The 24762-nt window shown below is 54.3% G+C and overlaps 2 protein-coding genes across 10 annotated transcripts; one reads left to right on the forward strand and one right to left on the reverse strand.

Annotated features, from left to right (window-relative positions):
• Nucleotides 1-3428: 3428 nt before the first annotated feature.
• Nucleotides 3429-5560, reverse strand: Hspb7 (heat shock protein family B (small) member 7). Of its 7 annotated transcripts, none has more exons than XM_038335254.1 (3): nt 5362-5560; nt 4716-4831; nt 3429-3608 (listed from the first exon to the last, which is right to left on the reverse strand). In XM_038335254.1, exons 1-3 carry the CDS (start codon nt 5558-5560, stop codon nt 3429-3431), a joined length of 495 nt encoding a protein of 164 aa, XP_038191182.1. The 7 variants fall into 7 exon arrangements, with proteins under 7 accessions (XP_038191182.1, XP_038191181.1, XP_038191183.1 ...); XM_038335253.1 differs by having other exon boundaries at nt 4731-4849; XM_038335255.1 differs by having other exon boundaries at nt 3429-3566; nt 4716-4849.
• A 6550-nt stretch (nt 5561-12110) lies between these two features.
• On the forward strand, nt 12111-23398 carry LOC119816934 (chloride channel protein ClC-Kb). Of its 3 annotated transcripts, XM_038334018.1 has the most exons (19): nt 12111-12210; nt 12746-12874; nt 13306-13434; nt 14793-14932; nt 15297-15374; nt 15448-15526; nt 15651-15776; nt 16102-16186; nt 16280-16381; nt 16860-16944; nt 17199-17372; nt 18092-18161; nt 18326-18436; nt 18805-19018; nt 19998-20131; nt 22414-22502; nt 22658-22741; nt 22963-23049; nt 23351-23398. In XM_038334018.1, exons 1-19 carry the CDS (start codon nt 12111-12113, stop codon nt 23396-23398), a joined length of 2064 nt encoding a protein of 687 aa, XP_038189946.1. The 3 variants fall into 3 exon arrangements, with proteins under 3 accessions (XP_038189946.1, XP_038189947.1, XP_038189948.1); XM_038334019.1 differs by lacking the exon at nt 13306-13434; XM_038334020.1 differs by lacking the exon at nt 13306-13434 and having other exon boundaries at nt 12746-12855; nt 14810-14932.
• The last annotated feature ends 1364 nt before the right edge of the window (nt 23399-24762 follow it).

Here is a 24762-nt window from a genome sequence, read left to right on the forward strand (position 1 = left end):
GATTTGGCCCTTAGGTGATCTGCCTCTGGGGCCCACGAGGAGCCCTCCACTCCTTGCTGTGGCTCCTTTGATCTCTTCTGTGGCAGGTCTGGGAGCAAGAAGATGAGACTGGGAAGTAGAGAGCACACAAGGGGCACTGGTCTGGAAGAAGAGAGCGGGACTACGGTGGGAGTTCAAGGAGCCCACATTTATTACTGAACTACGTGAATGCTCTTGCTGTGTGACTCTGGGTGAGGCCCCAGACCTCTCTGAGTCTGGAGCTCACCATCGTATGAAGGGTTTGGACTGAATCCGCCAGGCTTAGCCTGGCCACGCCAATGGATGGGCCGACTTCACAGCACCAGGTGCGTGCTATTTGCATGGTTGAAACACCGCTGAAGTCAATCTTGAAGGAGGTGCGCACACCTCAGGCTTGGGACTCTGTAACTTTTTTTGTTTTGTTTTAGACAAACTCTAATGCAGCCCAAGGCTAGCCTCAAACTGTGTAGCCAATGATAACCTTAAACTTCTGATCCACCTGTAATGAGCTCTAGAATTTCAGACATAAAACCTCCAGACTCCAGAATTTGCCAGGCAGGCACTCTATCAAGTAACATCCAGTCAGGACCCTGCTTTTGAGACTAAACTCTCAGTATGTGGCTGTGGAAGGAAGGAGCCTTTGAAACCAGAAGCCTTGTGGAGACCTCATTCCCTGATACCTGGGGCAGCACCTGGCTTGGCTTCTCAGGAGTCCTCTGGTCTCTGAGGGCTACATCTTTTCATCCTCTTATGGTTGATACACAGGCATTTTCCCAAAGTAACAAGATGTAGGAATCTTCCTCTCCTCACAGACTCCGCAGAAGGAGGGGCTTCCATGTCTGGGGGAGAGGGAGCATGCTGATCTGGGCTGACCCAGCAGAGAGTAATCCTGAGTCCCAGGCAAAGCTTCAAATCCCAGAGATGACACTTCCAAACTGGACAACTTTGGATCACTTGCTTGACCTCTCCTTACCTCCACATCCATTTGTGCCAGACGACAATAGCATCCTGCTCATTGGATTTTTGGGGTGCTTCGCACATACTGGGGACTCAATGGATGGGGCTCTCAGAATTAAGCTCCACCAGCGGGGGCAGGTTGCCGGGCCTGCAGCCAGGCCTATATTTAGTCTAGAAAGGGTGGGCCAGCGTGGTGCCCCAGCAGGCGGAGCTGAGGAGAGAGACTCCTGGATGGCCGCCCCCACATGCCCGCCCTCCCAGTCAGCGGGGTCACCTTGGCTCAGCCCAGGGCTCCCTTAGACCAGAAGGACCTGGTTTCCAGCGGCAGGAAGCTGCCTGTGCTGGGGCTGCGACCTGTGAGAGAGAGACAGGCACCCACCCCACCCCACCCCCACCCACCGCTGGGGACAGTCCCCCCTTCCAGTGCTGGTTTTCCGGCTGGCTGCTGTGGGTCTTCTCGCCAAGGTGAACCTGACCTCGGGTCGGGGGCGAATGGGGAAGGCTGTCAGTCCCGCCCCACGCCCCAGCCCCGCGCCGATGAGTGTTGGGGCTGCAAATAGCCCAGCGGAATCCGTGACTCACGAGGCTGGAAATACTGCACCCCCACCTCCCCTCCCTGTTCCGACCGCGGTCGCCAGCGGAGCTACTCTGGGGAGCAGAGTGGGCTACTCTGGTTTCAGTAGGAGCGAGGAGACCCTTCCCCCATTCCCACTCCACTCCTCCCCACTCCCATCCCCACCCCCGACCGCCGGCACCCAGAACACTCCAGGCTTACAGCTATCCAGCACCTCTCCCTGCGGTTGACCCTACCCCAGTTGGTTGTATCTTCGGAGCTGTGTGACCTTAGGCCTATCACTTAGCTTCTCTGGGCCTCAGAGGGGAGGGACTTCGAGAAGGGACGTTGTGGCCCTTGGCTTGGGACAGCGTCCAATGCGGTGCTGGTACAGAGTCCAGCTCAGACATTCCTCTTGAACTACAGAATGAATACAAAAGGAAGGGCGGGCAGCTGGGAGACAGGGTGCTATAAGCCTTTCTGTAGAATAATGCGGATTTCTGCAGGCAGGTCTGGGGAGACGGGAGGTCAAAGGTTCCTCACATTTCCAGCCTTAAGCTTCTCTCCCCAGTCCCGAAGTCCTCCCCACCCACTCAGTCTCCTCTCGCAGGTAGAACTCCAGGTGGGGTCTCCACACGTCTCTCATACTGTCCTTTTATTGTGTATAGGTTGTAGAGACCAGATTCCCATGAACCCCCACCCTCCCTGTCCCCAGGGTCCCAAGATGGCAGGAGTCAGAGGTCCCGAGGACCCCAGCTAACCGAGAGCTCCCCCCTCTCACACACCTGCTTCTACTGTGGGAGACTGAGAGAGCCAGGGTCAGAGCCCTGGTCACCCCTGCCCCACCATCCCACACCCACACACAAGGGTCTTTGTCCTGGACTTGGAGGGCAGAAGGGATCTGGGTTGGGGCTCTTCCTGTGACCACCCCGTGCAGTGGACATGTGAAGGAGGGCCTGTGGAGTCAGAGGAACCTCCCCAGGGCACAGAGGCCAGAGGCTGAGCGCAGCGGAGGCAGTGCTGGGTTCAGAGCCAACCTTCAGCAGCAAAACCGAGCATCCAAACTCAGAGGCTCAGAGATGCTACGTCCCCACTGATGAAAATAGAGATGCTAAATCTGATTTAGGACAGTTTGAACTGGGCTTGAACCAAAGGGAATGAGTGTTTCAGGACTAGGACAATGGCCTGTGTATAATGTGGGTAGATTGGCGGATTAGCAAATCCTGGAGCTGCTCTTGCTCTCACTTCCCCAGGGGACTTTCTCTGCAGGAGAAGCCGCCCAGGAGCCTAGGTCTCTACTAAGAAGGAGGAGACTCAGTCTGGCCTAAGGCACCAGCAGCTGGAGATAGGAGGCCCACCTGGATGCAGGTAGCCTTGCCTGGTACAAGTACCTGACGGTGGCCCAGCGTGACAGGTAGCCCTGGGTTTGAGGCTTGGAGAGTTGCAGCCCTGGGGATGTGGCTGTCATGGCTATCTCTCTGGCTTGTCTGAGGCAGTCTGCCTAGGCCAGCAGCACCGCTTGCGGCCAACTCTTATATTCCACTTGCCAGGAGGGTCCTTGGTCCCCTGCCCTGCAGAGATGCCATTGATGTCTCTCTGTGCTCTGATCATTTCCTCAGAGGCTCGGTCCCCATCTTTCTCCCCAAGTCCATGCTTCAACACCTCTATTTGTGAACTAAGATAGGGAGGTCCTATCTGGGTGAGGGTCGTGGGGTTGCCCCAGGTGGAAAGGAGGGCCCTAGTCTGGGGGGGAGGGAGTGACCCACCTGGGGCCTAAGAGTGTGTGGGGTGACTGGAGCCTAGGCTGAGATGTTCTGGGGGCCGTTGTCAGGGGTCAGGATGACCTCAGCAGCAGGCCGGTTGAGGAGGAGATGGGGGGAGGGCAGGGGTGGGGAAACCCTCAGATCTTTATCTCTGTCCGGAAGGTTTGCTGGACGTGCTCCGTGCGTGGGTGGCGCCGTGCCCGGATGGTGAGGCTGCCATCCTCTCGAAGGGCCGAGGTCACCGATGTAGGATCCACATCCTCTGGTAGTTGGCACTTGTGAGCGAAGGTGTTCACGACTGTGCCATCAGCCGCCAGCTGGGGAAGGGGTGACAGGTCAGGAGTGACCGTCCCAACCCTTATCCCATTCTGGGTCCTGGTCATGCCCAAATCAAGCCAGAGCCTCCTCTTTGCTCTCTGTCCCCAGTTACCCCACTGTCAAGGGCTCTGCAGAGGGGCCCAGAGGTCCTAGGAGGAACTGGATGTAGAATGGGGTTAGGCGGGGCTCCATAAGGGCTGAGCTTCCATAGAAGTAGCTGGAAGACTGGGACTCTTGAGCCATGGGGGGGGGGATGACACAACTGTGCCCTCTGGATCCCTAGACACCCTGAGTGTCCACCACCAGGGCCACCACCCTCCCCCGCAGTCCAGCTAGCACATAGTGTCCAGCAGCGTCGGCTGGCTGAGTCACCCTGGGACGTGGGGCTGGCACGTGCAACCAGTGGCCCGCAGTCCTCGAACCTCTGGCAGGGCTTCCTAGTGTCCAGCCTGAATTAGGGGAGCTAGCCAGGCTTGGGGGGTGGTCAAGGAGGCCTTGGCAAATGTCCTCTAAGAATCAGCATGGCCCTAGGGACTGGGGCAGCCACTATCTGTGTTGGCCATGCCTTCTCTGATGAGCTAGCCGCTCTGAGACTCTGGGTCTAGGGTGGGTGTGGCTCTGAGCTTCATGGCTTCCTCTCAGCCTCGGGCCCAGGGTGGGGGTATGAAAACAGGACCCACACTTCTGGCTCTGGGATGAAAGAGGAGTGGAGGTGTGGCGTGAGTGGACTGTGGGGCCCAGGTGGGCTCGGTCACTGCTACCTTCCTCTCCCTTCTGCCAAGGAGCTGTCCTTACTACACCATGGTCTCCCTCACCCAATCATGTTTCAACCACTCCAGTTCCCTTCTGCCCACATCCCAAGATCCCTCTCTCATCTCTGGAGGCTCTGTGAACCTTAGGTTGGAGAGGGACATGCAGGTCCCTGGCCTATGAGCCCACTGGGAACAGACTGCAGTTTGCCCTGGGGGATTACAGACAGGGAAGGAACATGGGTCAGGGTATGAAGTCTCAAAAGGCAGGTGCCAGTAGGGGACATAGAACCAGCTAGACTAGGCAGAGTCCAAGGGAAGGTGGGGACTGTGGGGTGGAGCAGGGCCCAGACTCACCTTCTCCGCTCGCACCTCAATGTGGTTGTTGGAGGTGGTGACAATAATATCTTCAGGGGAAAAGTCTCTCATGTCCACGGTAAACTCATAGGCATCCCCGAGGGTCTTGATGTTGCCTTGGCCCCCGGGACGGGCTGTGGGCAGAGCTGCTATAAGCTGGGCACCCAACAAGCCCTGAACCCCAAACCTGGGTCTCTGCTCTTCTCTTGGGGAAATGAGTGGCTCTCCCAGATAACAGCTCCTCTCCTCACTCTTGGGGCTCACCTTGTCGGGGGTGGTAGGACTGGGGGTGAGCCTCACCCTATTCAACATGTAATCTATGCATGCAAGTCCCTCCTTTAGCAATTCCATCCAAACCTAAAAGCTCTGAGGGGCCAGCCACCCTTCAGCCCCAGCCAGCCCTCCAGGGTTCCCATCAGGACATGGGCCATGTGAGACTACTGGATTCGTATCTCACCATTGTCCCCAGGAGGCCCACCTGTATCATGGACAGATCTGTCTTGGTGGTCAGGTCTGCCATGGAAGCCACACGTGGCTGGAACCCATGCAACAAGCACCTATTCCTGGCAGATGAGTGGCCATAGCCCGCTCAGCGATGCCATGGAGCAAACCTTCCCACCTGTGTCTCTCCCCTCCCCGCACTTGCCTGGGAAGGCCAGGGTCTCCGAGTGGGGCCGCATGAAACTGCCAAAATCCTCAGAAAACATGCTTAAAGCCTTCTCCATGGGGGGGTCCTGGGCTGGGAGGGCTCGGGAGGCCGAAGAAGAGGAGGAGGAGGAGGAGGAGGTGGAGGAAGAATGGAAGCTTCTCTCCGCTCTGAAGGCGGAGGAGGTCCGGTGGCTCATCCACAGGCAGCAAGGACCCTGTCTAGGCAGGGGCTGGGCTGGAGAAGCGTGTGGGTGCAGGCCTCCAGGGAAGCATGCCGGGGCCCAGATTGCCAGCGCTTTATAAGGCCCGGCCGTCCCTGGGCTCAAGGCCAGCCCCTTGTCTGCTGGCTAAATTTAGGCCTCTTCATGGCCCGGAGGGGCCTGGAAATCTTCTTGGGAGAAATGGCCCTGCTGACAGCCTGACACACAAGGGCCGGCTTGGAGGGCTGAGCTCATCGCCTGGCACTCCAAGACCGGAGCTCCAGCCCCAAGGGCCTCTGTAGCGGCCAGGGCAGAGGGTGGGTCCTGCCCTGTGCCTGCCCATGGACTTTGTGGTTTGCTGTTTGCCTCCCTAGCCAGGGACCTGACTCTCCTCTTAGACTGATTCTCAGGGTCTGTGCCTCCGTTATCTGACTCCTGAGGGGAGGGCACGTGCAAGAGCCTTGCTGGACTGTTTGTGGGATACCAGCAGCTCCAGGATCAGCTATCTCTTCAAAAAGGTTGAGACAGCCCAGGGAGGGGAATTGCAGTGCATAGATGAGCCCTGTCAACTCCCACAGTGACCCCGATTCTATATCGTCCTCATCCCCATCCCTGCTCTCAGACCCCTTAGTGGCAGAACAGAAGAAAAGCTGACAGCTGAAGGTGGGGTTAGGGGGTTGGGCCCAGCTTCAGGGAAGGGGCAGACAGTTCACAATTATCCTTAAAGACCTTGGAGTCTAGGTTGTTGGCAAGAGTCTGCTCCATCTCGGACTCAGAGGAGTCGTCTGCCCGGGATTGTGGTCATAGGAGATCACATCCAGGCAAAGAAAATGCTGGTGACTTCCAGGGTGTCTCTGGGCACTGCTATCCCTTCCCAACAAAGCCTCTAGACCAGGAAAATGAGCCTCCCGGGAAGGGAAGGGCTGGGTCTGAGCACATTAGAATGGCTGGGATTCCACCCCAGATGTGTCTGACCCTAGTGTCCAAGAAGGCCCCTTTCTTTTCACTGAGTAGAACCCCAAACTGCATGACGCTGGGCAGGGGACAGAAGCCAGGGGAGGCACTTTCCAGAGGCAGGTGGTCCATCAGCCCATCAAGCAGTTTTGGAACACAAGTCTTGCCCTTTCTTCCCATATAATCAATCACCCCATTCCTCTCTCCCATGGAAGCTTCTAGTTGCTCAGGACTTCACAGGGCTCCTTCTCTCCAGAGTCCCCAGCACCTGCAGTGTGAGATAGTCTTCATGAGTTCTGACCCTACTCTTGGTACCCCTCATCCCTGCCTCTGGGACAGAATCTCCTCTCCCCGGCCCCCATTCACCTAGGAGTTCTAAAGATGAGGACTGCTCCTCTTGTCTCTGGCTTCACAGAGCCAAGACTGGAGCTGCACCCCTGGTAATACAGTTAGAACAGGGCAGAACTGGGGGTCAGAGTGATGGCTGGAGCCACAAGGATCTGTCACCCCTGACATCCCTGGAACTGGAGTTATGGATGATTGGGAATTACTCATGTGGGGACTTAGAACTGAACCGGGGTCCTCCGTGTTGGCTATCCTAACTGAAGAGAGACTGACAGGGCTTCATTCAGGGGTCACCGGGACTGAGGTGAGATGGAAAAAGATGGGGTCGCGTGGGGGCCCCCCAGAGCAGCCTGCCAGGGAAACAAGAGCCAACAGCTAAAAGCAGACACGCTGTCACCGTCATGTTGCTGAGGGCCTGAGTCACTGCTGCTGGGTGTCAGCTCCCTCTACCCCCACAACCGCCCACCAGTCCCCTCCTTTTCCCCACATCCCTGAGGAGTCATCTACATAAATACTGAGTCCTCTGGCTTCAGTGGCCAGGCGGGACCTCGAAAGATCACTGAGGTCATTCTCTGACACCAGGCAGGCTTCTGTCAGATCACAGTAATAGGAGGAGCTTCAGAGATGATCCAGGTCATCACTGGGTGAGGTGGCATATGCCCGTCATCCCAGGAGAATCAGGAGTTCAAGGCCAGTCTCGGCTTCCTAGGAAGTTGGAGGTCATTATTCAATGACCCTAAACGGCCTCTCCAAAGTCCAGGGAACGTCACGGGAGAGGGGATGGAAGGACAGTGGCAGTGGAAGGATGGGGAGGGAGGCACAGGGTGGGGTGCTGTCACCTGCGTATGGCACGACCTTGCAAACACCAGCACAGAGCGGCTTTGTCTGTCTTCCTGGGACCTGGGGATAAAGGAGGACATTTGGAACGGTGGAGGGGGAGGAGGAGTTAGGAGGAAGGGGGTCACTGAGGGACAGCGAGGGGACCATAGGGTGGGGTGAGGGAAATCCGAGTGCAGCGCACACAGGTATGAGACTGTCAGAAAACAAGAACCCCAAGGGCTGGAGAGATGGCTCAGCAGTTAAGAGCACTGGCTGCCCTTCCAGAGGATCAGGGTTCAGTTCCCAGCCATATGGTGTCTTACAACCCTCTGTAACTTCAGCTCCGGGGGATCTGGCTCCCACAAGGAGCAGCAGACATGCATGTGGCACACAGACATACAGGGGGCAAACACTTATTCACACAGAATAATAAAGTGTATGTTTTTCAAAAGCCAAGAGCTCCAGAAAGGATGCTGGTCCAGTCTCTTGAATTTGGGGCATCTTCCTCCCGGGAGCATTTTCACAAACACAGGTGCTCCCCATGTTTCTGATCTGGAGAGACGGCTCAGCCTATTGCTTTTGCAGAGGACCCAAGTTTGGTTCCCAGCACCCACAGGAGGCAGCTCATCAGCACCTATAACTTCAGCTCCAGGGGATGCAGCACCCACTTCTGACTTCTGTGGGCACCACACGAATGCATGCACCCACATGCAGACACATAATTAAAAATAAAATAAAACTTTTACATTTTTATTAGATTTATTCATTTTTTTATTTTATATGTGTTTTGTCTGCATGTATCCATGTGTACCATGTGAATGCTTTGGGCTCATGGAAGCCGGAAGAGGGTGTTGGATCCCCTGGACATGGGATATGAATGATTGTGAATTATCCATGTGGGGACTGGGAGTCGAACCAGGGTCCTCTGCAAGAACAAATGCTCTTAACTGCTGAACCATTTCTCTGGCCCCAAATAAACCTGATTTAATAATAAATATAATGATATAATACTATATATCAATCAAATGATTCTGATGTGGGGTTCTGAGGACCAGGAATTCTTCCCCCTCAGCTCCTGCACAGCCAGCCTGAAGGCCAGAGTAAGGAATCCATTCACAGAATGCCTCCTGGGTGATGTTTAGGCCTGGCAGACTTGGATAAATGGAAGGCAGGCAGACCCATGCTGCAAGGCCCGAAGGACAGAAGTGGCGGAGGCTCTGGTCAGGAAGGAGTTGAATGGCAAGTCTGCTCTGGCTTCAGACCCTGCTCTAACAGGACAGCTGCCTCTGCTCCTCAGGCACCTAGGACAGAGGAGAAGGAGCTCATGGGTGGGGAGACTGGCAGGTAGGGCTAGCGCATTTGGGAGGAACTTACCCTTAGCACAGGAACCCCTGATATCCGTGTCTCAGCTTCCTGGTGCTCCCAGTGGGGTGTGGACATGTGAGGCCGGTAATGACACCAGTGCCAGTTAGCTGCCAAGACCAGAGAGACATGTTTGGGTTGTCAACAGAACAGCTAACCATCTGTTGACAGTTGGGTAGGGGAGGGTGGCCCTGGCTGTGCAGAACAGCTGGTTCCTGTTCACTCTACATCAAAAAACAAAACAACAACAGCAAAACATCCTCGCTCCTATTTTGAAGTAATTAGGGTTAGAAGCTGTTAAGAGTCTTGGATTTGCTGGCGGTGCTGGCACACGCCTTTAATCCCAGCACTCGGGAGGCAGAGGCAGGTGAATCTCCTTGAGTTCGAGGCCAACCTGGTCTACAAGAGCTAGTTCCAGGACAGGCTCCAAAGCTACAGAGAAACCGGTCTCCAAAAACAAACAAAACAAAACAAAAAGTCTTGGCTTTTCATCAGTCATGGAGGGACACAATCTTTGGAGTGGTGACAGGGGTAACAAGGGGAGAGAGGACAAATCACCCCTTGCCTAGATTTTCTTTTCTCTTCCTCCTCTTCATCGCCTCCTATTCCTTGACAGAGTGTCTCATGCAGCCCAGGTCTCACTCCAATTTGCTATGTGGAGGAAGATATCCACAAGCTTCTGATCCTCCTGCCTCTAAGCTCCCAAGGCCTGGGATTGCAGACATGTGCCACCACACTGGGTTTACCAGGTACTAGAAACCGAACTCAGGGTCTCATGCACGCTGGGCAGGCATTCTACTACCTGAGCTGCGTCAACGGCCCCCAAATCTTCTTTTTTTTTTTTTGTTTTTTTTTTTTTTTTTTTTTTTTTTGAGACAGGGTTTCTCTGCAGCTTTTTAGAGCCTGTCCTGGACCTAGCTCTTGTAGACCAGGATGGCCTCGAACTCACAGAGATCCACCTGCCTCTGCCTCCCGAGTGCTGGGATTAAAGGCGTGCGCCACCACCGCCCGGCCCAAATCTTCTAAAAGTAGCCCCAGGCACAAGCTCTTTATATTGTGTCCAGTTTCTTGGGAGCCTGCAGATGGGACAGACAGTCTGAGCCCAAGTTCAACCTCTGTTTGTGACCATTGGTGAGTGACTGCATTTCTCTGGTCTTTCATCAAGCGCTGCAAAATGGTGTCGTTACTTCAACTTACAAGGGTGTGGAGGCCATGCTAAACAGTGGAGCAGTGCTGCCAGCTCAAATACACACACACGCACACACTCATATGTGTACACATACACATACCTACCCACAGATGCATGCATACACATATATACATGCACACACATATGCGTGTATACATATGCACATGTACACTCATATTCACACACATACACACATGCACAAACTCATATATGTACACATACACACACCCAGATTCATGCACACACATATATGTACATACACACGCATACATGTGTACACGTATGTACACGCACACACACACACAAACACACACTTCTTTGCCATCTCCTCATGCTTCTCTCAGAGGGTCCTGCCACAGCCATGGGGCAGTGTTCTGAGATTTAGGGGCTAGATGAAAAAGTTCATTCATTTCCTTGCCTCGTGGTGTCCAGCCCTCCTGGTTCACCACCTCTTTCCTTCCTCCCCACCCCTGAACAAGATGGGACTGTCAAAGCAAACCCCCAGAACAGTGTGCCTGCTTAGGTGTCAGGCAAACCATGGCAGGAGTCCTGCTTCTGGCCCTCAACCTCTGGGCTCTTTGTGGTGGTGGCACTGGGTGCATGCCTCTACTTCAGTGGGCCTCTGTGATCTCAGACAAGAAGCCTCACAGTTCTGCAATGCCATTATGGGCCCTGGATTTGGGGGAGAACTCAGTCATTTGGGGCAGTTCTGAGCATTGTGGGACTAGCCACGGTGACCCCGTTGCGCTGTACCCATGTGCCTTCTGCTGTACCCCGTCCCTCCTCCCCCTTATACTTTGAAGCCCCTTTCCGTGTCCAGCCGAGAGTCCAGACCCTGAGGCTCAGCTACAGCAGAGGACTCTTACCCTCCTGCACGGTCAGAGGCTGCTGTTCCCAGGTCCAGACCCCAGGAGGCCCCAGGGACCACAGCAAGAGCACTCGCTGGCTCTTGTTGCCTAGCTCTCTAGCTGAGGAAATCCACCCCTCCTGACTCCTCTGCAGCTTCCTGGTCAGTCAGTCTGGTGAGTTCTGACCAGTTTCTCAAGGACATTCTTAATGGCTTCCTTAACCCCAGGAGGGGAGGGAGGGAAGGTTTTGATTGGTGGAGGGCACACCGTCCAGGTGCACAGGTGTTGCAAACAAAGAGGCTGTGTCCGAGGGCCTTCAGCAGGACGCTCTGTCAGGTGAGGGACAGCTGGGTGCTAAGTGGGGCACGGGCTTGGACAGCACCTGCCAGGGCCAGTGTAGACGTGGAGAGGGAGGGTATGGAACCTTGAGGTCTTTGCCTGCAAGGATCTCCTTCAGGACTTTGGGGGGGGGGTTCTTCTGGTCTCCAGAGGATGGCTATAGGACATCACAGCTGCCCTTGGGGACAGGCTATCCCTGGGCAAATGACCACTCTGAGTAGTAGAAACAGTCTAGTGTCTCAGGGGGTAGTAGAGGGAGTTAAAACAGGGAATTGGTTCTGATTAGGCCTTCTGGGCGTGGAAGGACCCTATAAAATGAGCACCTTGCATATAAGACAGAACTTTCGTACACACAAAACCCCTATGGGTCATGTGGGAGCATGTGCATGCACAATACACACGGCTTTCCCTTGTATTTAAGAATCAGAGTACAAGCCGGGCGGCGGTGGCGCACGCCTTTAATCCCAGCACTCGGGAGGCAGAGGCAGGCGGATCTCTGTGAGTTCGAGACCAGCCTGGTCTACAAGAGCTAGTTCCAGGACAGGCTCCAAAGCTACAGAGAAACCCTGTCTCGAAAAACCAAAAAAAAAAAAAAAAAAAAAAGAATCAGAGTACATTGGATTATTCTAGAAGTGGGGCACAGGTGCACAGTGGCTCACCAAGCAACTGTCTACCTGTCATCAGAGAAAGAATGGAGGAACTGGTGGGGCTCCGTGAGGGCTCCTCTGGGAAGCCAGTGACTCTGCAAGAGCTGTGGGGTCCATGTCCACGCGTCCGCAGAAGCATCCAGGGTAAGAACTGGGTCCCCCCCTTGGAGTCCACACAGAACCACACTTCCCCTAGGCCCAAGAGCATCCCCCCCCCAAGAGCATCCTCCCTGCTTCTGTGTGCTCCCAATGACACGTGCAATCTCTTGGGTGGCAAGGGGGAAGGATCTGCATGTTCACCTTGCACCTGTCTGTGTAGCTGGAGGACAAAGAAAGCAGGGACCCCAGAAAGAACACAGGTCTAGACACTGGTGGACACAGCTAGAGGGGCTGAGCTTCGAGGTAGAGCTGGCAGTTGGTGCCTAGGGATGCAGCTGGGCACCCCTCCCTGCCGTGCCCTCTGGGAGGAGATGGGGCAGGGGAGGTCAAGGGCCTTCTGTAGGATACAGGCGTGGTGCTCACATGCTTGCCACAAATCATACTGGATCCTCCTGTGAGGTAGAGTCCCTCTTCATCTGAACCTCAGCCCTGGGAGTCCTACCCTGTCTTGCCTGGTCCTTCCTGCTCAGAGCCTGAGCATCTCCCAGGGGAGGAGCTGTGACCCCAGTGTCCTGCCCAGGGACCCTGGAGTGGCTGAAAGAGCGGCTGTTCCGTGTGGGCGAGGACTGGTACTTCCTGATGGCCCATGGGGTGCTCATGGCTCTGATCAGCTATGCCATGAACATTGCTGTCAGGAGCGTGGTCAGAGGTAAGGCCCCCTCCGCATGCACGCCCCTGCAGAGCAATGGGGTTCCTATATGTGCTTGGGATACCTGCTGGACCACCAGGGGCAGCGGGGGAGGGAAAAGGCTGTGAGTGACCAGGCCTGAACTTGAGCCTCACTTGGCCCTTGACTTGCTGTGTGTCTCTGGGCAGGTTCTGTGCCCTGCTGGGACTCCATTATCTCAACTACACAGAGAGGGTGGAGCCCCTCTAAACTGAGCTTGGCCACCCCTGTTCCTTCTCGCCCTCCTTCCTCTCAGCTCAATGGCCCTTGACCCCAGGCACAGTTTTCTCTTCCACTTCTCACTGGGTGGTCTTGAGCCTTTTCCTAGGCTGTAAGTGGGCACAAAAGTCTGACCACCCCGCCCCAGGGCTGTAGAGGCTCTGGGGGGCTTGCTGACTGCTGGGCATCTCCAGCGCACAAGTGGCTGTACAGAGAGATTGGGGACGGTCACCTGCTCCGGTATCTCTCCTGGACTGTGTACCCTGTGGCCCTCCTGTCCTTCTCCTCTGGCTTCTCACAGAGCATCACGCCCTCCTCTGGAGGTGAGTCATGGACACCCGGTCTCTGGCCAACCCACCTTGTTCTGTGGTCCCCATGAGTCCTAATCTTTTCACATCCTGCTGAGGAAGCAGGCTTGGAAAAGCCAGGCCACTTACCCAAAGTCACACAAGGAGAGGGACAGCAGGGGACCCGGTACATCACCCACTCTATCTGACTTCCCTGGGCTCCTCTGGGCCAAGAAGGAGGGTTGGTTCCCCTTCAGGACTATAGCCAATGGCCAGATTCCCTAGGACTCTGGAGCTACCTCCAGCTACAGTCTGGGGGGAAATCTTGAGAGTACATCCAACCCCCAATTTCTTCTTCTGGCAACTGTTATGAATCCTATTCATAGGGGTATGAGGCTGTTTTTGTAACTTTTTCTGGGGAGACACAAACGTGCTCATCCCATGTAGAGGACCAACAACAGACAAAAGCAATGAGTCCATATTAAGCAAACCATGAGTTGGGCTGGAGAGATGGCTCAGAGGTTAAGAACACTGGCTGCTCTTCCAGAGGTCCTGAGTTCAGCCGGGCGATGGTGGCGCACACCTTTAATCCCAGCACTCGGGAGGCAGAGGCAGGCGGATCTCTGTGAGTTCGAGACCAGCCTGGTCTACAAGAGCAAGTTCCAGGACAGGCTCCAAAGCCACAGAGAAACCCTGTCTCCGAAAAACCAAAGAGGTCCTGAGTTCAATTGCCAGCAACTACAGGGTGGCTCACAACCATCTATAATGAGATCTGGTGCCCTCTTCTGGCCTGCAGGCATACATGCAGGCAGAACACCCTATGCATAATAAACAAATTGGACTTACAGAGAGAGTAAGGGTGCTTTGAAAGCTTGAGCATCAATGAAAAGCCCACCCCAGCATGGGCGGCAACTGGTGAAAAGTGAGCCTTATAGGCAGTTCTACCAACCGGCAGAACATCGTCGCTCCCCTGCAATTGTTGGTGCTGATTAAACCCTGGGGGAGGAACCTTGTGAATCCTGTGAGTTTCAGGAGTTTCCTGTACCTTATGAGTTTATTACATGAAAAATGAAAGGAAAAAAAATTAAAGCCAGGGTCTTATTATATAGTTCTCGATGGTACATATACCAGGCTGACCTCGAACTCTTGGAGATCTGCTGCCTGCCTCTGCTTCCTGACTGCTAGGATTAAAGGCGTGTGCCACCATAACCAGTTTATTTCTTGGATCTTAGCCATCCTCTTTCCCTACTCTAGGAGGGAATGTTTTAATTCAGAAGGAACAACTGCACAAGAGGGGCTCCCTAAGAAAGTGCCCCAAGAATGCTGTGCACACAGGGTACACACAGAATTAATGCAGACTCTCTCTCCGTCTGTTCGCTACCTATCTGGACCAGGGTCTGGGATCCCAGAGGTGAAAACCATCTTGTCTGGTGTGATCTTGGAGGATTACCTCGACATCAAGAACTTTGGGGCCAAGGTGGCAGGCCTTTCCTGTACCTTGGCAACAGGCAGTACCATCTTCCTGGGAAAGCTGGTACAGACATGGGGGCCCACCTACCATCCTATTGTGCTGCCCTTTTCCATATTCCACAGTATAACTAGCCTAAATTTGGTGAGCCCAGCCTTGGGGGAGCACATCCAGGTCCTCAAATGTGACAAAAAACCATCTTGGAGTGGTTGGTGGAGGGTTAGGACAGGGATGTGATGTGGTCCATTGCTGGGCAAGGTTTGTGCCTTTGTTCCTTAGGCCCTAAGAAGGAAGAAGAAAGAGAAGGAGGTGGGAGTGGAGGGGAGAAGGAAGGGGAAGAGGAGGAAAACAGAAGAGGAGAGGAGGAAGTGGAAGGGTTGGGAGGTAGGGTGCAGCATCCCCAGCAGCACAGTACTGCCTCACCCTGCAGGGCCCCTTTGTGCACCTAAGTGTGATCACCGCGGCTTACCTGGGCCATGTGCGCACCAAAATCATCGGGGAGTCTGAGGTGAGAAGCACGGGGTTGGGTCTCCTTGGGGAAGGGGTTTAGAGAGCTGAGCCCAGGATACTGTTCTTCCCAGAGCAAGACCAAGAAAATGGAAATGCTGGTGGCAGGAGCAGCAGTGGGCGTGGCCACGGTCTTTGCAGCCCCCTTCAGCGGTGAGAGCTCCTACACACACACACACACACACACACACACACACACACACGCACTCACACATGCATGCACACTCTGTGTCCTGCAGCCAGGGGATAACGGTCCCCTGAGCTGTGTGTCCCCTAGGTGTCCTGTTCAGCATCGAGGTCATGTCCTCTCACTTCTCCGTCTGGGATTACTGGAGGGGCTTCTTCGCTGCCACCTGCGGGGCCTTCATGTTCCGCCTTCTGGCGGTCTTCAGCAGTGAGCAGGGTGAGCCTCATATTGGGACTTGGTCTCCACCCTTCCTCTTCTGCGACTCCTCCCTCTTCCTCCCCGTCCACTCCTCCCTTCTCTTCTCTGTCCTTCTAAGAGGATACAGGGTCTGACCTGCGTTAAGCAGGGGTGGGTGGGGTGGGCGGAGAACCCTAAGGGCTGGAGGTGTTGAGTCTGGCTGGGACACTAGCCAGGTCCCTAGAATTGCAGGAAAATTTGGGGGTTGGGTCGGACGCTGTCTGCCCTTGCCTGGGTTATTCTGAGACTGGGTTTGTGTGGGAAGGCTGGCATTGGATTCCCACTTACTTCCCTCTCTCCCCAGAGACCATTACCTCCATCTACAAGACCAGCTTCCGGGTGGACATACCTTTTGATTTACCAGAGATCTTCTTTTTTGTGGCCCTGGGGTGAGTGGGGCCCCAAACCCTGAAAGCCACACGCAAACTAAAGTGGTTCTGGCTTCACCCCCATTTTGGCCTCACCCCCACTTCTGCTTCCAGGGCTATCTGTGGCATTCTGAGCTGCGGGTACAATTTCTGCCAGCGATCATTCTTATTCTTCCTCAAGGCCAATGGGTTCACGTCCAAACTGCTAGCCACTAGGTAGGCTGGGCCTCTCAGAGGCTGGCCCACTCCTACCTCCTATAAAGACCCACCCCTTTTACCGAACCCTTCTTTCCATTAATCGCCCAACGCTCCTCCTAGCTCACACCTGGCTGTGTTCCCGTCAAGTCGTACAGCCACTGTCCCACTTATGTGAAAATTAAGCCCCTCACTGAGTCTTTCTGAGCCCTGAATTCACATCCCCCTCCCCGATCCTCTCCTCTCTCAACCTCAAGTACACACACCTGCCTTTAGCATTCCTTATGCCCTAGGCCAGCATCCCAGGCCCTTTCTGTCCCAAACTCTCCCCCAGCCCCTCCCCATCTCGCACCAGGTCTCCTGGCCTCAGTCCACCTGTCTTCTTGTGGGGAGGGCATCTGCAAGTTTCCCCCTTCCTCCTCTGTAGTCCTTTCTTCGGTGTGGACCCCAAGGATGTGGGGAAGGAGAGGAGGAAACTGGGACTCTCATTCCCCCACAGCAAGCCCTTGTACGCTGCTCTGGCTGCCCTGGTCCTGGCCTCCGTCACCTATCCACCCGGTGTGGGCCGCTTCATGGCTTCCCGGGTAAGGCGCACCAAGTTTGGCGGTGGCAATAGAAAACCCTCATCTGTGGCCCCTCCATGTATACTTTTTCACCCAATCCCCTTGAAACTACCCAAGGAAGATGTCTGCAGGCCATTTTTCAGATGACAAGGTGTAGCTGGGCAATGGCAGAGCCATCCTCAGAGTCACTAACTGGGAAGGGGTATGGTAGTTGAGGCTCAGATGGAGAGCAGAATGGATGGGGACAGGCTGACCTGCCGCTGCCTCTGCCCCAGCTGTCCATGGAGGAGCATTTGGAGACACTGTTTGACAACAACTCATGGGCCTTGATGACCAAGAACTCATCCCCATCCTGGCCAGCGGAGCCAGATCCCCAGAACCTGTGGCTGGAATGGTGCCACCCGCAGCTGACTGTCTTTGGGACACTAGTCTTCTTTCTGGTCATGAAGGTGATGGCCAGTCCTGGGTGGGAGGAGGTGCTTCCTGAGCTGAAGCCTGGAGCCCTGCCTCCTACGTCCAGGTTGCTGATCTGACCCTGGCCCATTGCACCCCTCAGAAACCCTCCCAGCCTCAATTGCTCCCCCGTTCCCTTCCTCCTCCTCCTTCATTTGAGGGGTGCAGCCTCATTATGTAGTCCAGGCCTGTGACTTGTGCTCCTCCTCTCTCAGTCTCCCAGGTGCTGGGTGACAGTCATGACCCATGACAACTAGTTCCCTTATTCCTTACAAAACTGTGTGTGTGTGTGTGTGTGTGTGTGTGCATGAGTTTGTGCACTTGAGTGCATGCCAGCGCGCCATAGTATAATGTAGGGGTCAGAGGTCAACTTACAGAAGTCAGTCTTCTCCTTCCGCCACATGGATTTCAGGGACCAGGCTGAAGCAGTCAGGCACAGTTACACACAGACCCTGGTACCCATTACTCTTGGAGATGGAATAGTTGCCCTCTGCTAAAGGTCAGCCTGAGCGAGGAGAGGAACCCACTGGCATGTGCTCACACCCAGTGGGTGCTTTACTGAGGATTGCTTGGCTCTTTCCCCTGCCCCTGCTTGGTGTCACCTCTAGTGCCGGAGCTGCCGTGGGCCCTGGCCTGGGGGCCTCCCATCCCTCCCTTTATCTATGCCCTCCTGTTTGCTTCTAACTCCCGCCATGTGGGTCCAACCTCTCTGCAGTTCTGGATGCTGATCCTGGCGACCACCATCCCCATCCCCGCTGGGTACTTCTTGCCCGTATTTATCTATGGTAAGATTGGGGTCCCAAAGGTCCGAGAAGGTTCAGGGGCATGAGGGCCATGGCTTTCCCATACTATCTCCCTCCCAAAGTGGTACTGGGGATGGGGCAGGGTCTGAGGGCCTTGGGGGGATCAGGTCAGCATGGCTATTTCCTTCACCCTGAATCTGCGGCAGGAGCTGCCACCGGGCGCCTCTTGGGAGAAGCCTTGTCTGTTGCCTTCCCAGAGGGCATCATGGTTGGAGGTGAGGTCAATCCCATCATGCCTGGAGCCTATGCTCTGGCAGGTGAGTGGACCTGGGATCAGGAGGTGGGCAGACCTCGTGGATTTGATTGCAACAGGAGAAGTGCATAGTAGTCACTGATCTGCCCAATGTGTCCCCACTCCTCCGCAGGTCTGTCCACCCCCTGAGCCGTTCCTTCCCCTCAAGCCTTCCAGCTTTCTCTTGTTTTTTGTTTTTTTTTTTTTTTTTCCTCCCCATCCGCCACCTGCTCTGAATCCCTTTCCTCTTGCCATGACCAGGTACTCCTGACAGTTGCCAGGACATGCTCTTTACACATTGCTGGGCCTCACCATGGTCATACTATGCCCACCTTGCCCCCTGGGTGAGTTGGCTCCTGGCCTGAGTCACCCACCGTGGCTCTGTCCCTGCAGGAGCTGCTGCCTTCTCAGGAGCAGTGACCCACAGCATCTCCACGGCGCTGCTGGTCTTTGAGCTGACCGGGCAGATGGTTCATGCATTACCTGTGCTGATGGCAGTGCTGGCGGCCAATGCCATCTCCCAGAGCTGTCAGCCCTCTTTCTACGATGGCACCATCATCGTCAAGAAACTGCCATACCTGCCGTGGATTCGTGGCCGCAAGATTGGGTGAGCCTTGAGCTGGCTGATGAAGTGATGATGCCCAGTAGTCTGGGGGTGGAGGGACCCCGGAAAACAGCAGCACAGCTGACTTTGAACTGTATAGGTGTCAGGCTGATACATAACTGCCCTCTAGACCTCGACATCCCCAGAGCCCCATGGGCTAGGTGAGGACCTAGGTCTTATCAGGCAAGGCTGATAGGGAATGAGCACCAGGTCAGGGAGGTTCTTCTCCTCCCTACCCCTGCTCTGATGGCCTTTCTGTGTGGTGGGCATGCAAATGGGCCCTGAGGTCCTTTCTTGACCAGACTGACTGTGTACCCTAGCATCTTCCGTCCCCAAAGCGGCACAACTCAAAGGCTTCAAGAGTCACTGAGTCCAAGGTACAACTCCAAACAAGTCTCAGTTTCCCCACCTTTAAGATACACATGATTTAGAGCTGGAAAGATGGCTCAGCGATTAAGGGCACTGATTACTTTCCCAAAGGGCCCAAGTTCAAATCTCAGCACCCACGTGACAGCTAACAACTGTCTGTAACTCCAAGATCTGACTCTCACATAGACTTACTTGCAGGCAAAACACCAATGTACATAAAATAAAAGTAAATAATAATAATAGAAAAGTTACCTATGGTTTTAGCTGGGCAGTGATGGTATATACCTTTAATTCCAGCACTCAGGAGGCAGAGGCAGGTGGATCTCTGTGAGTTTGAGGTCAGCCTTGTCTATAGAATGAGTTCCAGGACAGAGAAACCCTGTCCTGAAAAAAAACAGAAAAAAATATGGTTGGGGTCCACCACAGCGCAAGGAACAGTTAGCAGTGTTAGCACAGCTGAGAGCCACTGATGTAGAACCTATGGACCCCTACAAACCCATCCTAGAGAAACATAGGTCTCTCCCAGTAAGGCTCCTTAGGATGACTCTGCCTTGTCCCAGGGGCCGGCATCTCCCCATCCCAGGGCCTGACCGGTATCCACCTCTGCCCACAGCTCCTACCCAGTGACTGTGGATGACTTCATGAACTGCACCCTTACCACGCTGGCCAAGGACATGCCCCTGGAGGAGGTGATCAGGATTGTGATCTCCACAGATGTGACCCAGTACCCGCTGGTGGAGACTACAGGTCTGTAGCGGCTGCGAGGAGAAGGCGGCTGCCTGAGAGAAGGGGCTAGGCTTCCTTCCGCTATTCTTCCAAGGCCCTGAGTGTTGGGCAGCAAGGGCAAGCATGACGTCAGATCCGCTCCCTAACCCAGGCGCTGCAATTGGGTGGCTGTGTGACCTGGTGCTAGACCCTTAATTTCTCCGAGTTTTATTTCTTCGTGGAGAAAATGGACCTAAAGACCACTTCTGCTAGAGAAAGTAGGGTGATGTGTTTAAACTCAACATGAGGGGTGCTTGTAAGGTGGCCCGGGGCTGGTTCTTTGGATTCTGGGAACCAGGCCTCGTGTGCTAACACAGACAACAGGGCTACTGCTAGGGTCTTCCAGAAGCTTCCTTTCTGACCGGAGTGCCGTCCCCCTCCCCCACTCCCCACTTTCAGTTGCCTTTTTGAATGGCATTAAGTCTTAGCGGGGATCTATCCTGAGCACCTTCTCCAGTTCAGAAAGCATATTACCTAAGTGGAGAGGTATAACCCAAGTAGGGGAGGAGCTACCTGAGCACCACCAGGGCACCTATCCATCCATGTGTCCCCTCTCTGCAAACGAGGTGAGGTGCACACTCGGCAGATTGTTGGAGTCTGGTGCTTACTTGCCCTTGAGCAGTGAGCAACAGGCACAGCATGGTCACCTGTATGCCCCCACCAAGAAGAATAAAGTCAGTCCTCAACCAGGGAAAGAGTGGTGGACGTACCTCTCGAGCTCCATGAACTACAGGGTCCTTGTATGAAAATATGGAGGTCTCCATGGGTTCCCGCACAAACATCAGAAGCTTCGCCCTTCACTAATGGGACGACTTTAGCATCACGGGAGAGATCACGGCAAACATGTATTTACTTATTTCACGTAAGGAGGGCCCTGCCAAGAGGCATCACCTCCGAGAATTGGTTTGGGTCACAGAACTTCCACTGAGACAGACCCTGGCTCTGGATCCCCACAGTCCACCCAGGAAGGAGTTGGTTTCTAAAATGAGAGAGGGGCACTTTCTATTGTGTTACCTAGTTACGAAGTGTGAAAGCTGAATGGTTTAGGGCAGCAGTTAGCCCACCAGAGCCTCAGTTTCCCCTTCCGTAAATGGGGTGATAAGGATTCTGAAAGACCACATGCGCTCTCTGTAAGTTTCCTCAGACATGAGGGTACCCTGCATGGTCTCGGCACATAGTAGGTGCTCAGCGAATGTTTGTGGTGTTAGGGACTGAATCCAGGGCCTCATGCATGCCAAGCAAGACTTCTGCTACTGAGTTACAGCCATGTCTAGTTCAAGTTGCTTTTTGTTTTTTTGTTTTTGTTTTTTTTTTGTTTTTTGTTTGTTTTGTTTTTTGGTGGGGGAATGTTTCGAGACAGAATTTCTCTGTGTAGCCCTGGCTGTCTTGGAACTCTGTAGACCAGGCTGACCTTGAACTCAGAGATCCACCTGCCTCCTGAGTGCTGGGATTAAAGGCATGTACCACCACTGCCAGGCTACTCCCAGGGTTTTTATTTCCTGGAGAGAAGAGAAAATATCAGGCTGGAGAGATGGCTCAGAGGTTAAGAGCATTGACTGCTCTTCCAGAGGTCCTGAGTTCAATTCCCAGTAACCACATGGTGGCTCACAGCCATCTGTAGTAAGATCTGGTGCCCTCTTCTGACCAGCAAGCATACATACATACAGAACATTGTATACATAATAAATAAATAAATCTTTAAAAAAAAGAGAAGAGAAAATATCAAACTGGACCCTCGGTGAAGAATGCCCACCAACTCCCACGATGCCCGTAGATGCCCAGCATATGTCCAAGCTAGCCAGGCTGGCTTAGCCTCAGCACTCAGTAGGACCAGCACTCAGTAGGATCTCAGGTGACAGTGAGCCTCAGGGCTCACCCTTCCACTGAGCTGACTCAGATTTTAAGCAACTGGACTGAAAACAGAAGAGAAAGCCCAACTGCCCAAAGGCTGATGTCCCCAGCTTCCCCCTCCTAAAATGGGGGGTGAGGTTATCAGAATACCCACTGACCCACTGGCAGCCTTGCCTAGATGCCCTCAGCTGCCCCGTCCATGTGGAAGCTGAATGGTTTAGGGCAGCAGTTAGCCCACCAGAGCCTCAGTTTCCCCTTCCATAAATGGGGTGATAAGGATTCTGAAAGACCACATGCGCTCTCTGTAAGTTTCCTCAGACATGAGGGCACCCTGCATGGTCTTGGCACATAGTAGGTGCTCAGCGAATGTGATGTCTGTGTTCATTACATGTCCCTCCCTCTGCACTGCCTAGAGTCTCAGACCCTGGTGGGCGTTGTAAAGAGGACTCACTTGGTGCAAGCCCTTCAGACGGAGACAGCTTCCTGGGCTCCAGGCCAACAGGTGGGTCCCCCTGCCAGGTGTGGGGACAGGGTGGGGGTGTGAGCAGGGCTGTGAAGGGAGGAGATGGCTAATCTCTTAGAGAGAGGAGTTTGGAGATCAGGATCTAGCAGCTGGTGGCTCGCCCAAGCCCCCATAGTCCTTTCTCCTATTCCCAGCCCTGTCTCCAGGACATCTTGGCTGGTGGCTGCCCCATACAACCAGTGACCCTGCAGCTGTCGCCAGAGACCTCCCTACATGAGGTAAACGGAGAGTTAGAGAGTGGGGGTGGAGGTAGAGGCCTGATGGGGGAGGCTGGTTAATGGTGGACCACCAGGTTCCTTCCCTCTGAGGTTCACCCAGCTCCTCACACGGACTCTGGCTACCCCTAGTGGTCAGATCGCACATTGCAATTTGCTCACCAGGCACAGAGACCGGTAAACAGGCAAAGGGATGTCAGCTTTTTCTCTCAACCCCCCTCCAGACACACAACCTCTTTGAGCTGCTGAACCTTCAGTTGCTGTTCGTGACATCACGGGGCAGAGCTGTGGGCTCTGTAACCTGGGTGGAGGTACTAGGATCTTGAGGGCGGGGCAGAGCTGAGGATGTGGGAGCGCCAAATTCCTTCCCTCCAAAGCTTAAGGCCTGCCCAGGACTCTGATGTAACCCACATTCCGGATGAGAGTGGCCACTGGGACTGGGACCCCAGCCAACCCCCTGCCGCTCTCTGGGTTCATTGATATTACTTATGCATGGGACAGGACCCTGATCTAAATCTTTCCCAGGGGAGCCACCAGTGCCTAAGCCCCTGAGGGGACAAGTCTTCCCCTCCTCTAACCACTCCTCCTCCCTGTCCTCTTCTTCTCTGTTAGTTAAAGAAAGCAATTTCAACCCTGACCAATCCGCCCACACCCAAGTGAGTCAGCAGGTGCGGGTGTGCGCAAATGTGTATATGTGTGTGCGTGAGCGAATGTATGTGTGTGTATGTGTGTGCAAGTGTGTATGTATGTACAAGTGTGTGTGAGTATATGTATGTGTGTGTGAGTGTGTGTGTGCAAGTGTGTATGTATGTACAAGTGTGTGTGAGTGTATGTATGTGTGTGTGAGTGTGTGTGTGTGCAAGTATGTATGTGTGTGTGAGCTAGTGTGTATGTGTGTGTGGCAGTGGGTGGGAGGGGCAGCCTGGGGGGTGGCACCGGGATGTCAGCAGCTGGAGGGGGAAGCAGCCTTGGAGTCTGCAGCCTAGGGGGGACAATGGGGGGTGCAAAAGAAGGGAGGGGCGGCCGCCCTACACAGCTCAGTTTTCTGGCACAGCAGGGCCCCTACACTCAGCTAAGAAGAGAGCCCCATTGTTACTTCTCCCCATTCTGAAGGAGCTGAGAGTAAGCTGAGACTCAATATGTCCTGTCACCAACGGGGACCCTTGTGCCTCCTGGGATCGTCTGTGGCCAACCAAGAACTTCGGAGAAAAATAAAAGTGACGTCTAGAGCCACTGTTCAGCCTTCTTCTCCCTTAAGGGTGCAGAGTGCGGGGTGGGGGGGGCGCTTCCGGGATCAAATAGGCCTCCCTTAGTGGCCCTTCTCTCCATGGTGACCAAGGGGCCCACTTGAGTGCTCTATTGCTACGATTACTTTGTCTGTATGGACAATTATCACAGGGTAATCTGTGTCCCCCAAGGACTAAGTTTCATCTTACAGACTTGGCCTGTGCCCGCCCTACCCGCAACCCTCAGCTCAGGTACGGCAAAGCCGGTCCCATGCAGTTCATCCTCTTCCAGGGACAGCTCCAAGCTGACCACTGGGCACTCCAACCCTTCCACGCAATCAGGTGACTGCCTCAGCATAAGTCCAGGGTACCCCAATACTTCAAACCACCATGTCTGTACCCCAATCCATATATCTACTACAACCCTGAGTACTGAATTCCCTATACCCCAAATAACACACACAGACCATGACCAACGAACACCTTGCCTGCCATACCCATGCTGTGCCCTTTGTATTCCCCAAGTTTTGTGTCCCCAAATTCACTTAGATTCCATATCCACTTTCACCCTCCCATGTCCTATTTCCAGGGTCAGAAAAGCCACACTTTTTTTTTTTTTTTTTTGGTTTTTCGAGACAGGGTTTCTCTGTAGCTTTGGAGCCTGTCCTGGAACTAGCTCTTGTAGACCAGGCTGGTCTCGAACTCACAGAGATCCGCCTGCCTCTGCCTCCCGAGTGCTGGGATTAAAGGCGTGCGCCACCACTGCCCGGCCACACTTTTGATTTCCTTTCTGACCTG

The sequence above is a fragment of the Arvicola amphibius genome, chromosome 6 (assembly GCF_903992535.2).
Source record: "Arvicola amphibius chromosome 6, mArvAmp1.2, whole genome shotgun sequence".
Lineage (NCBI taxonomy): Eukaryota > Metazoa > Chordata > Mammalia > Rodentia > Cricetidae > Arvicola > Arvicola amphibius.